Source organism: Cariama cristata, unplaced genomic scaffold, assembly GCF_000690535.1.
Source record: "Cariama cristata isolate BGI_N322 unplaced genomic scaffold, ASM69053v1 scaffold5898, whole genome shotgun sequence".
Classification (NCBI taxonomy): Eukaryota; Metazoa; Chordata; class Aves; order Cariamiformes; family Cariamidae; genus Cariama; species Cariama cristata.
In genome coordinates, this window is record NW_009632724.1 from 42,194 (window position 1) to 55,563 (window position 13,370).

General features: G+C 37.4%; 1 protein-coding gene across 1 annotated transcript in view; it reads right to left on the minus strand.

Annotated features, from left to right (window-relative positions):
• RNF111 (ring finger protein 111) overlaps positions 1-2,757 on the minus strand; it is a 41,910-nt gene extending 39,153 nt beyond the window's left edge. The window contains exon 1 of the mRNA XM_009706467.1: positions 1,881-2,757. Coding sequence (XP_009704769.1) covers positions 1,881-2,757 — 877 coding nt within the window. The remainder of the gene's footprint in view (positions 1-1,880) is intronic.
• Between the last annotated feature and the right edge of the window lie 10,613 nt (positions 2,758-13,370).

Sequence of the window (13,370 nt, forward strand, 5' to 3'; positions counted from 1 at the left end):
TAATTGAATTTGTGTTAAAAAGGGCAGTAGGTTTTAACAGTTCAAGTAGACTAAAAAAATTAACTGAAAATTCTCTCTTTAAATACATTTATCATGGTTGGAAACAGATGGTCGCCTAAGAAGCCATAACCTACATTTTCTCATCCGTCTAACTAGTTTCACCATTGCATGGCACTCTGTGTGGAGAGAAGAGTTGTTAATGGTCCTACATCATTTTACAGTTACATGAAACTCCATCCTCTCTGAAAATGAGAAGAAACTATTACCTTGGAAACAGAAGTGTTAACACAGTAATTTCCCAAATTAGTTTTTAATATGAATGTATGCATATCCCCATACATTAATTATTTACAAATCATACCCTTCAATATGGTTGAACATGCATGTCAAATGTAACTTTTTTAGGTTTAAAAAATTACATTTCTGTCCCCACAAATATGCATGAAGAAAATTAAGGCTGTGTAATAATTCTTCTGTTTCAGAGTTACTTATGCAGCCCTAGCACTGCATAAGTAAGATTTCTGCATTACAAATTTTACTTCTTGTATTTAAACAAGGCTCGACATTACTTCGACATTACTTCAAGACATGGTTTAGTGGACATGGTGGCATCAGGTATACGGTTGGACTTGATGATCTTTGAGGTCTCTTCCAACCATAATGATTCTATGATTCTATAAACATTACATTAAAGAACAACACAAATTATTTCCTGCTGCAGTGGGTAACAAGCAATAATCTAGTCTTTAGTACCCTGGTTCTGTTCAAGCATAAATCCTGCCCCAACATGAACATACAATTTAAAAAAACCAAAACAAAACCAAAACAAACCCCAACTGTTCTTGTATTTTCAGTCATTTTTTCTTAGACAAATGATCAGCACAGTACGAGATACAGTTTCACTTTGTGAAATACATTTGTCACTAGGCAAAAAACATGGTTGCACAGATTAATGCTACGCTGTGTTCAACGTATCTACTTCCTCATGCTCTCTAAAAAGCTGAAATGATAACCAGAACGCACAACTACAACATTGTGAACGTTACTGGTCCCAGTCTTTGGACTGCCTTTTACCTTGCAAATTTAAGATGAAAGGAAGATGAAGAAAACGGGTAGATGGCCAAAAAAAAACCACCCCAAAAATAAAACAATCAAAAAACAAACTCCCCCAAAAAACCCCACACCATACATTCAAACATGCCCTCGAACACTGTGTCAAGACATGCTAGAGAAATACCTCTGTAATGCAATTATCTTGCAGTTGGTTTGTCTAGGTGAAACATTTGGTACATATACAATACTCTGCTTTCCATAACTTCAGGCCTCAGAATTTTCTCTTATTATTGTAATAATAAAGCTACCTTCAACCGAATCCTATTTCAGGCTCTTATCACAATGACCAATTTTATTTTTTTTCCTTCAATGTTTTTTTTGTCAAGTGCAGTTAATTAGGTATTAGCAGATATTTCTACATTCTGAGAACAGACAGAATTGTTATTCCCACAATCAGTTAACAAAGCTATAATAGCTAAAATTTTTAAATACAATTCAACAGCTAAAAAAAAAATAAATGAAATGGAGCAACTCCACAGAATCTGACTAATTTGATTCAACAACCTTCTAGTACATTGTTTAGAAACCATTAAACTTTACCTTTTAAGTTAAAGATTCTAGATTTGTTGTAATTTTACTGGCAGCTTTGAACATACTTTTCTCATCAAGAATTTATGGTGTAATGTTCATATTACTTGCAGTAAGTCTATTTGCAGTATAACTTCTATAAGACCACAAAAAAACCTGCTTCAAAGCACTTACAAGAAAAGCATATTGTACAGGATGAAAGCTGATTAATAAAGAGTACCTCAGGAATTTAGTTTTACCTGAAGGAACAGCTGTACTGTTCTGGTGGTTTTCACCAGGTGACACAAATAAGTCTTCTTCCCCTTCAGTAGATGAACTGGAAGAAGATTCGCTACTGAGATCATTCTCACTGGAACTGCTAGAGCTGGGTAGTAAAGCATACTTTCTTCGAGCTAACACCTCCCGCTTTTTCCTCTGCATTAAAATTCGTTCTTTTTGGTTCTGTGTCCGTTGTGACGAACTTGTTTTCACAAATCTCTTCCTATATGGAAGTCTTCTTAAAGAACTGCTGTGAAAACAGGGCCTTTTCATTAATAACCCAGGTACAGAGTCTGCCTCAGTCCGAGGCCACTTTTGTGACCTTGCGCTATGAGTTCTACTTGTAGTATTCAACACTGCCTGAGGGTGTCTAACAGGAGCATCTTTTTCTTCATCAGATGTTACTGTGTCAGAGTCTCCAAAATGTAGGCTAGATGAAGGTGAAGAGATACAGTCACTAAAAGAAGAATCATTGTCTTCACTCTGCGTTTCTAGATGCTGTCTTAAGCCTAAGATTCCTTGGTTTTCTTTATCAGGACAATTTTGAGAATATGAAGGACCAGCCTGCTGGCTCTTGCGTTTTTTTCGCACCACAATACTTTTGTCTTGGTCTGTACGGTTGCCATTCATGTCCTTTTGCTTTTCGGAATCACCACATAAGTGAGAGAACTCATTCCCTACTTTACTGGCAATCATCTCAACTTCTGCTGTGAAGCTTTTGGCTGCCCCAATAGGCTCAGGGTTCAAGAGGATCCCCTTCAGACTCTCCTGTCTCTTTGGTGCATCAGAAGGAACTTCACTCTTCATATCCGCTTTTAGAGTATAAACTATATTACATTCAGGAGTCCATTTAGACATGGAAAGTTTTAAGAAAGGCCTAGAAATAAAAACAAGATATGCATCAAGAAAACGCAGCATCAGATTTTTCAAGAGCAAACCTGAAATAAGAGAAAAGCTATTTACTCCTAGGACTAACCCCCAGTGGCAAAAGCAAAACAGCAGTAACTGAAATAGAACTGTTTGGTAACATTAAGAATAGTGTTTGACAATGTAATTTTGCATTAAGACAGAACTCTTAGAACTTGCATTGAAGGGAAGGTCTTATAGTCAGTGAAAACATTATCACTTTCACAGAGCAAATACTGATGTATGTTGCCTGCAAAAAAATCTATGGACGATGTCTGTTTTACCAGTGCTTAAGCATGAGAGCTTTACGGGCTACTACTTATAGAAGTTACACGAGTTTCAGCTAAATAGCTCCAACAGCCGTCAACTAAACTGCATGCTTAAATAAGGCCTACTTCTTCCCCCATGGCTGTATATACCGATAGTAAATACCTCGAACACAATATATGGTACAGTATGGTGACAGCTGAGCTATAAAAACCAGTTACTTAGAATTCATGGTTCTTTTCTGACATGAAAAGAAATAAAACAGGAGAGATTCTGAACCTTATTGTTTTGGAGTAAAGTAATACAAATCCATTCATTACCTAGATTTTCTTTAAAAAAACACCACACATTAGTAGCATGTAGTGTACAAAGCTATTTTCAGTCCAGGTACTTTTGACTCTATCCTGCAACAGAAACTGAGCATATCATATCACATGTTCCCTCATTAGTTGGCATCAGGCAGGTTCCCCTCCCTGCCAAAATATTAGGCTGTCCACATACAACAATGCAACATTAGCCTCAAAGACTACTCCAAAGAAAAACTTTTGTACTGGAAGACTACCGAGAGACACAGGCAACAGTAACCTCAGTAATATATTCACCTTCAACCTGCTTCATCTGGCATCTCTGCCTTCTGTTTAATAAATTCGCAAAAGGAAGTGACAAAAGAATTTGGTTCCCACTGTGATAACCACTGAAGCACTCTTTACTGTAACTAACACCACTTTTTTTATGCCTCAGATGAATAAGGCTATAGTAGACACTTGACACTTGTACTACTTCAGCAGTTAAGTGCTCCCTCTTTTCACCTTCCCTCACGATTTCTTTCAAGGAACATCTCCTATGCTCTTCTAGAAGAAATGTTTATGCACTGAACCAGAATGTAGAGCTGACCAACCCGAAAAATAAATTGCGCAACCAGATCAGATATCAATCCAATTCATCACATAAGCACACAAACAGGTATACCTGTCTTACAGCAGGTCATGCTGAACTACCAGAAGGCTGCTTAAGAAAAATATGTGCAACTATACCTTATGTGGACATGAGGTTCCTTAAGCAGCACAGCTGGAATATACATGAAGCCACAAAAAAAGGTCTACAGTAGCAACAGCAAACGTATGGCAGGTTAAGTAGCACTGCCTACTCAAGTCTGCAATCTTCTGCCTGAACCTCCAAATTCTTGAAAATGCTGACGCGTTCTTGCATCTGGTGCTAATATTTAAAGCTTGTTTATTTTGTCATAGAATGAATCAATACAAGATTGAGACTACAGAACAGAGTTAAATCAATATTTCTTAGATTGTTTCACAAACTGATGCTTTCAGGAGCAGCTGTGAGCTAGTTCTTAACAGACCCTGAAGAACGACTTATCTCAGTTTGCAATGGGTATAAACTGATATATTATCCCAGGCAACCTGTGTTCTCTTCATAGCCATAAGCAACTAATCTAATTCTTCAAGTGATGTAATCTGGAATAAAAATTTTGCACAAGGTATATATGCTGCAGTACTAACATCTAAAGAAGCCATAAATTCCCTGGATCTTTCTGGAGATCAAGAATCTTGTGGATCCTAGAACCCCAGCTGAAAAGATCCATTTGAATGCTCTCACTGTAAATCCTACGAACTTTTGTAACAATTACCATTAAATGTGAGGTCTATGCTCTGTGACAACTAAGAAAGTGTTGCTGTTTCCTACTGGAATTACAGTAGATAGGTATGTTTTACATCAGTAGGTCAAAAGCTAACCACATGCAAGTTGGACTAAGTCTTCTCCTGTCAGTATACATACACAACGGCACCGGTTCCCACTTTCACTTCATCAAAGCACAATTCACAGTAGGACATATTTCTTATTTTCAAGTGTTATGCGGAAGACTGTTGCACCCTGGACAATATGTACTTTTTAATTGCAATTAAGTTTTACTGCCATGCACTATACAAGGCTACTCTCTTCTCTAGGACTAAAAAAAAAAGAAGTTGCAAAATCGAAAAAAAACTTGGAATAAACATTAAGAGTGTAAGTTGTCTATGTAGTAAACAAAGAAGTCTCTATTAAAGCTTTGGAATTCTGGTATCTACCCTTCCCTGTTCCTGACAGCTCCTGAGGAAAATACCAGCTCTCGCAAGCTCCTCCCTATGCATGTACTTACCCTCACATACATGCACCATCTTTGGAAAAATTAAGACTGAGACTTCCATTTTACAAAATTTCTAACAAGGACAGGAAATCAGAATTCAAACCTGTTATAAGCACACAGAGAACAAGCAGTACATAGTCTTTTTCTCATCCTCACAACGTCACCTTTAAGGCCCTATTTTTTGTCTGTTATTTACACATCACTGTTTTATAGAAATACAACACTTAGTCTAGTCAATCTTTTCCACAGTCCAAAAGCAAGCCAGCCCCTCCCACAATAACCCTGCATTTTGTCACAACTTTTTTTAGGAAATCCACAAAATATTTCAATTTGTGGAGGAAAAAAAAAAGTTATTTGTTCAGAGAGCTTATTGTCTTCCAACACAGTCATAACTAACCATCATGTACTACATGTTCAGCCCATACACAACAGTTTCCTGTCCTTTTAACACTATGAATTATGAGGACAATTTTATTTCACTCTGAAGTTTTCTTAAGAAACAAAAATCTGAACATTTTCTCATTATGTGAGCACAACCGGGCTAGTTTACAAAGGACTCAGTTATGTTCATTAGAATGCTTTCCCCCCACCCACCCTGTTTTATTGTTAAAACTGTAGTGTGGAAATCTCCATCAGTATGAAAGTTCTGCATTCTGAATGTGATTATCTTTGTATAAGCTCTGTTTACTTTAGCACAGAGGCCGCTGTGCTGAAATACAGATAGAGCTATTTAAGTTACAACAAAAAAAGTAAAGCAAGAAAGTTTACACTGGGCAACCTCAAATTACTGTAAGGTGACGAAAAAGTCTAAACCACCACACAGTGAAAACTACTGCACTTGAAACGCTATTTATTAGCTTAGATTTATTCCACCAAGCAGGCTAGATACAATAGCCACTTAACTCTGACTCAAACATTTTGTGTATCTGCACTCTTACTGCAGACTTTTTTCCATGGTTGTAACTCACCTAAGTAATCCAAGAACTCTTCATTTTTGCTAACCAATACAGAGCCTGAAGGACTGCTTACTCATGGGAGGCCTGCTGGCTTCCAATTAGAAGTTACACAACAGTTTAAACGTGACTATATTATTGAAGTGAACGGCAGCAATCAACAATGACAAATAATCCATTCCTTTACTGTTTGTAATAGCATTTTCAAAGATTTAAACAAAAGATTTGACCAAAAAAGACAGAAGCCGGAAGAAGAGCTTACCATTTAACTAGATTCCAACACATTCCAAATATTTTCAGTGCTTAGATATAAGAAATACCCATACTACATATAAGCCCAACGCTTTCACATAGAAGACAAAGTTTAAAAGGGACTACAAAAATATTATTCAAATAATTAAGACTCATTAGAATGAGATCATCTGCTGTTAAACATTTAGAAGATCTTACAAAATCTCCCTAATTAAAAGTAGTCCTCAGAAGCTTTTTCAAAAAGCAGCAAGATGCAGTAAGTAAGCTCCATCAGTATTAGTGTTCCTCCTTCCTAATCAAAACATGTGCCTATTAACTTACAGAATCAAGACTTCGAGAGGAAAAATGGGGCAGTACCTTCTTTTAAGCCATTTTAAGTAAAGACTCAATGAAGAGCTGTTAAGACAGCTACCTGAAAACTATAAATAGCTATTCTAAGTTCCCCTCTAAAGTATATGACTCTATTCAGAATCATGAAGTGTATATGACACTTATCCATTCATGTCACAAGTTAAAGACCTTTGATATTAATCATGCCAAGACATACAGCACTGCAAGAAAAGTCATGCGAACTGGGGAAGTCCCTTGATATTGCTAAGTCAAAAAACAAGCTCAAAGTTTGAGATCTTTACAGTAGAAAAGTTTATGATCCCATTTAAAAGCAGAACACATTTGAGTTATAAGATGGAGCAAAGTATTTTCTCATTAAGAATTAATTCCATCACTAGCAATCAAATAGTATGACAGTATTAAAGCACTATAAAACACTGAAATGGCCCATTACACAATACCAACTCAATTTTTTGATGTAAACTAACATATGATTACTTTGAAAATGTATTTTCAGTTACATTTTAAAATACAGTCAACTCCCTTCACCATCAAGAAACAATCTCCTTTTCCAGTATCAGAAAGCACTTTGGTCAATTCTCTCATACTTGGCTACAGTAAGTACACAGTGCTTTGAGACATGACCAGCCAGCCACTTTGCAGAAAATGCCTATCTTAAGCACATGCTTCTTACATAACCCCAAATTACTGGTCTCTGTCCTGTTAGTGTGATACACACACCTAAACACAGCTAGCCAAATAAGTTTATTCAGCAAATATCTCGACTTCTAGCCAACTTGATGAAAAGCAGTGAACAAAAAAAGCTTCATTTACAAAGCAGTTAGTAGCCTATTTCCTCATTTTCCCCATCTTCAACTTCCTGCTCCTCTCTCGTTACAAACACAGTAACTTCCCCTTGTCTGACGCACTCTCCACTACTCGGATCCTAAACACACTTACAGGCAACTCGGGTATCCAGTAGGGTTAACCCTAGAAGGCCACTGCAGACAAAAATTCTTCCCAATATGACAGCTCTCGAGACTACTAAGAACTTGCAGAACACATTGTCGTCATAATCTCAGAAACACAGAAATTCCACTTCCATCAAAATTCTGTGCTATCTTAGACCATTATGTACCTAACCCAAGCACCCATATATAGAATTATATCAGGCAAGAGAATATTTAAGATTGTCTCAGAATGGAAGTTTCTATCAGTTGCATTTGTAGTTCTTTTATTCAGTCCTATTTCTTTATTTTCTTTGTGTAAGTTCACTGAAGTCACAATTAACTTCTAAAATTAATTCCCTTCCATAATATGTGGCTTTTACTAGATTTTACTTTTATTTTTACTCTGACAATCTAATACTGGTACTGTTACCTTCATGAGAAAATCTCACTGTTGAGGTCTAGTATGCACCAAGAAATCTTACGTTGTGTATACTGCTCCTACCACAGTACTTTTTTTGAATGGGCAAGCATGGCTATCAAGAGTTCAAAGAACGGATCAGCCAATGAAAGTATCGCACAAGCTGTAGTTTGGAACACCAAGAGCAATTTCTTTCCTCTCATTAAAACGATACATTTTTATTCTTTTGGCAAGGTTCTTCCATCAGATAAACCACGAGATCAAGAAACAGGATAATGAAAAAGCTTGTAAGATTCATACAAGACCTTCAGCAAAAGTGAGATAACCTAAGTACTACCACTTCCCTTTTTCAAGGGCAGAGAGCCAAACAAGACTGATTCATGCATGACCCTGATGCAATGGAGGTTGACAGAGGACTTGGAGCCATTTGAGAAGCTGCACACCCAACACAATCCCATGAAGATCGAATCTCAGTGCTATCATGCCTTCTTCAACAAAAATAAAGAACTCACTGAGCAGGTCACCAAAAAAAGCCCCACTTGTTAGCCTAAAAGGGGCACTCATGCCCTATTCATTTAATTCCTATCAAGCAGGGACAACTTGCACAATGCAAAGCAAGTAGCACATGAGCAAGAACACAAATACCGAATATTCAGTTCTACTATCAGCAAAACAAGTGCAATCAGATTGTGAAACTTTACTGCACTGTTCTTCACTTTTGGTTGTTCTTCATTTTCACCACTTCGTGAGACAAACAGTGCTCTTTTAAAACTTGTTTTAACTACTAAATTTTAGCAGACTATATATTGGTCTTCTAATCTTTGCTGGAAAATAAAGCAATTGGTAGTTAAAGATCTGTGCATCTTTATAAAACAGTAACAATCAGAAGGTGATCTGAAACTCTTATTATGTTTGCTTTGATATTATGTAGCATCAAACATATTTTTATTCACAGGACAATATGAAATACCATTACAAACCACTGTCAACTTCCTTTGTTTGCTTTAATGCAGCCACAGTGATGGTAGATACTCCAGTTTTTGAATGACAAAATTACTCGAGAATTCTCTGAACAGAATACTTACCTTTTTTTGCCCTACGGAAAGGTACAGTATTTCAGAATAACATACATTGTATTAGTTACTAATGATGATAATGTTCTGGAGGTAGGTTCTTGCCTACGGTCTCCAAAAGACACACCACTACATCCAGCACAGACAGAAGAGTTTGTCTGTTTGCAGAGGAATGCTACAGTTACATGAGCCACAGCAATGCAGGTAGGCTTACTCACTCCTTGCAGTCAATTCTAGGAACCATCCACCGGTTTGGAAAGTACACTCTTGAAGAGATACAATTTCAAGTACAGTACTACTCTTCTGCAAAGCCACCTCAAAAACAAGTCTGACCACAGTTACAGCACTTTACAGTACAGTTACCGACAGTACCTATCCCGTGGACCAGCAAAGTCTCCTTCATTTTATCCCTGAAAAAAATCCCTCTGAGACTCTCAAGGTTTGTTTCCTCATGCATAAGTCAATTCAGATCAGCAAAGCAATTATCTTGCAACAGAAATGTCAGGCCACCTACAGAATAGCTACTGAGTGCATCTGTTATGCCATGTGACCATTCACCTCTGAGACTTACCACCACTGTATTCTTATGGAGAGACTATTGAAAGTGTCTGTCTCACCTCAAACAGAATCCAGCACAGGACAGCTACAAACAGAAGAGCTCTTCCCTAGGACTGGATCTATGGCCTGGCTCCAGCGGGAACAGAGAGAACGCACGGAGCACGTGCAGATGGAAGCACCTCAGCCGCATAAGCTGGCAGGCTAAGAGTAATCGTGCATAGAGTTCTACGAACAACAAGTTAGTTTTCCTGCAATACACCAAGAGTCAGTCCAAGACCATATGGCACCTATAGAAATCCTAGCATCAATCAAGCATCAGTGAAGCATAAGCATACACACATCCACCTGGGCAAGGAATCTCTTTGGCTCTGCACGATGGATGCAAACAGATGGATTTGACAAACATGCTGTTCACAAGCACATTCTTCAGTCTAGACATTTCTTTGCTCCGTCCTAGGCTTAAACTCATTAACACTAACTAGCTACATTAACACTATGTAAATCATGATTTTAAGACATAAGCATTATGATTTGGCAATCACGAATGTTTTGGCTTCAGTGAACTTCAAGACAAAATAATAGCAATGAATTTAGGAATAAGCACTTGTAGCTTTATAAAAGAATGACAAAATACACTTTCTTTATTGCAGCTTAAGATCTTAACTAGGAATTCTGTGTCCAGAGACAGCTAGGGAAGTTCTGCATTACATAACCAAAAATAACTTTAAAATTTATTTCTTAGTCTCCTGGCAGTTTTGACCTTTGAGGTACGTGTAACTGTTCTTAACGCAGTGTCATTTTGCAAACAATTCTTGATAAAGCTTTGAGGAGAAAAGTAAGACAACCTTTGCCACAACTGCTAACAAGAACCTTGCAAGTGAGAATTATGAAATTAACCATTAGCATAGTTTTATGCTGTTCTTCTTGGTGGGCTGTTGTCAGGCCTAACAGAGACCCCCCCCTAATGGAGCAGAGGGAAGGAAAGAAAATGTTTTTCACTAACCCAAAATTTAACCCAAGAAACCTGTGATAAGTAGGGGATTTTTCAGATACTAAACCAAGTAGATCTACCAGTTTAAGAGGGAAGGACAGTGCAGCAGAATTCTCCACTTTTCACCCAGTATAGCCAAGGAGCAGTGGGTAAAAGCAAACATTTTACTTGACAGCAGCCAAGTATTAGGACTGCACTTTACTGGCAAAAACAGTACAGAAGGAAGTCTCCTGCTAGTAAAGTTGTGAACCAGCCTTCTCAGATTTCACTTGGTAAACACTTCATAAGGAAGACACCACTTCAATTCACAGTAGTTACTTTTCCAAATACTATAAACTACATAAAACATATAAAACAGCAAAATAATCCTGTTAGCAAAATTTTGGGTTAGTGAAAAACATTTTCTTTCCTTCCCCTCTGCTCCATTGGGGGGGGTCTCTGTTAGGCCTGACAACAGCCCACCAAGAAAAACACTAATCTAAACTTAGGCCTGAAGGAAGTTCACTAGCATAACACTTTGGCTGCAGATACATTTTCTGTTTAAGAGCACTGTAGCCTTTGGAAGCACCTGATGACTGCCACTTACACTGACAAAACTGAAGAGACTACAACTAGGAGTAACTATCCTACCCCTATCTTGTACACGCCTCATATGACATTACTCAATATATGTGTTTCTAAATCTCTTCTCAACCTCACTGACATGCAAACAGTGAAAGCACTACAGATCTGGTGACAAAATTGACCTAAAGGAGGTTGCACATCAGTAAACCTGTAGGGAAATCTTCGTACAACATCTGCCTATGGCAAATCCATCTCTCTGTATGATCCCCGTTGTTTACACATGAATTAAATCATCCTGTTCCCCATCCCCCTGCAGCAATTTTTTCCCCATTTATTCAACTGCCTGACATCTAAGCCTCCATAGTTCATCAGCTAGGGAGGGAGTCACTATTACCTGTATCTTCTCAAAAGAATGTCCTTACCATTAGAGGAAAATACAAACAACTGAAATGAAAGATTCTTCATCTTGGAAAAAAAAGGCAGCAACTGCTGTCAGCTAAATGTAATTGCAACATAGCCACCTCCACCAGAAGACAAGACTGTTATAACTGATCTGATTACGTAGGTCTACAAAGTTATTAATTTAAAGATAAAGTGCAAGTCACAGATATGTTAAGATACACTCTTAATACACTTTTACAAAAGCCATTGCTTCATAAAAGATGCATTTCTGAAAGCTCAGATTGTTCCCATCCAGAGTTTGAAAGGACAGGTGAAACACGCGTGAATACTAAGAGCTGCTGTTCACCCCTAGGCTCCCAGTAGTAGACATAACCACAGCTGTACCTGCCAGAGCTTCAACCATCAATGAAAATAAACAGATTTTTGGATATGCAAGACTTCAAGAGTTTTAAAACAGGAAGCTCAGTGTCTTACACAATTTTATTTAACTAAAGTAAAATACAAAATGTGCACACAGCCTTTCTTGTCTTAGGAATTCAAGAGGTCGTTTTGTACTGTGGATGACAGCATGAGACAGGTGACCAGATATTCACTTTATCAAATGAACCAAGATCACATCTTTCCTTATCAACCCTTGCACATCAGTAAGAATACAAATCTGAATTGATCTGTGACAATGTTGGCTAACAGTTTTTTGTTGGCCTTTTTTTTTTTTTTTTTCTGCTCAGGTAGTCCCTCCATCCAACAAAAATATGAGTAAGAAGACTGAAATTGGTGGAAGACTACTTTGATAGCAAGGACTACAGCTATGTGAACTATAAGAAGCTTTAATTTTTGTTTTTAAGAGTGACAAAATATTCCAATTCTTCAAATACTAGTTTTCTTCAAAAATGTTTCTACTAAGTATCCAGAATTAATCTATCTTTGGAATTTTCTACTGGTTGCAACAAAGACAATGTAAGGCCTTATTTCACCACCTGAAAACCTAGCTCTCCTTTACTAGTTTGTAATACAGATATTCCACCATAATAAACGTTCCCCAGGTCTCCATACTGACCAGTCAATTCTTATCTTTTCTGTCAAAGAATTGTTTCTGAAGTAATCACATTAAAAAAATCAAATAAAGTTGGGCTACTACAACAAGATCTTACCTCCTGCATTATATATTCTTTTGGAGAAGTACTTGAGTATCAGGAATTAAAGGTATCATTTAATCAGCTAAAGCAATCAGGCCTTGCTTATGATTTCACAAAACCACTCCAAGCCATAGAACAGCTTACTCAAACAACACAAAAATTCCACAAATGTATGCTCAGCCCTAATCACTGAAACACAAACACTTAAAAAAGTACATAGATCTTTAACGCCTGCCCATTTCAATAAGAGTTACACACCCACGCACCTCTGAAGATCCTGGCCTACATTTCTGAATGAACATTGCTTCCTTGTTTATGAGGCAAAAAACATTTGACAATGATTTTTTTCAATATGGGTTAAAAAACAGAATACCAACTTTACAAACAAAACAAATGACATTATAATAAACCTAGTTATGCACACAAATAAAACTCTTTTCCGTAACAGAAAATTTATGACAAATTTTCAAGGAGACAAAACCCAAAAGAGTGCTGCGGCTTCCCGCAGTGAAGATACCGCTTTGTGCG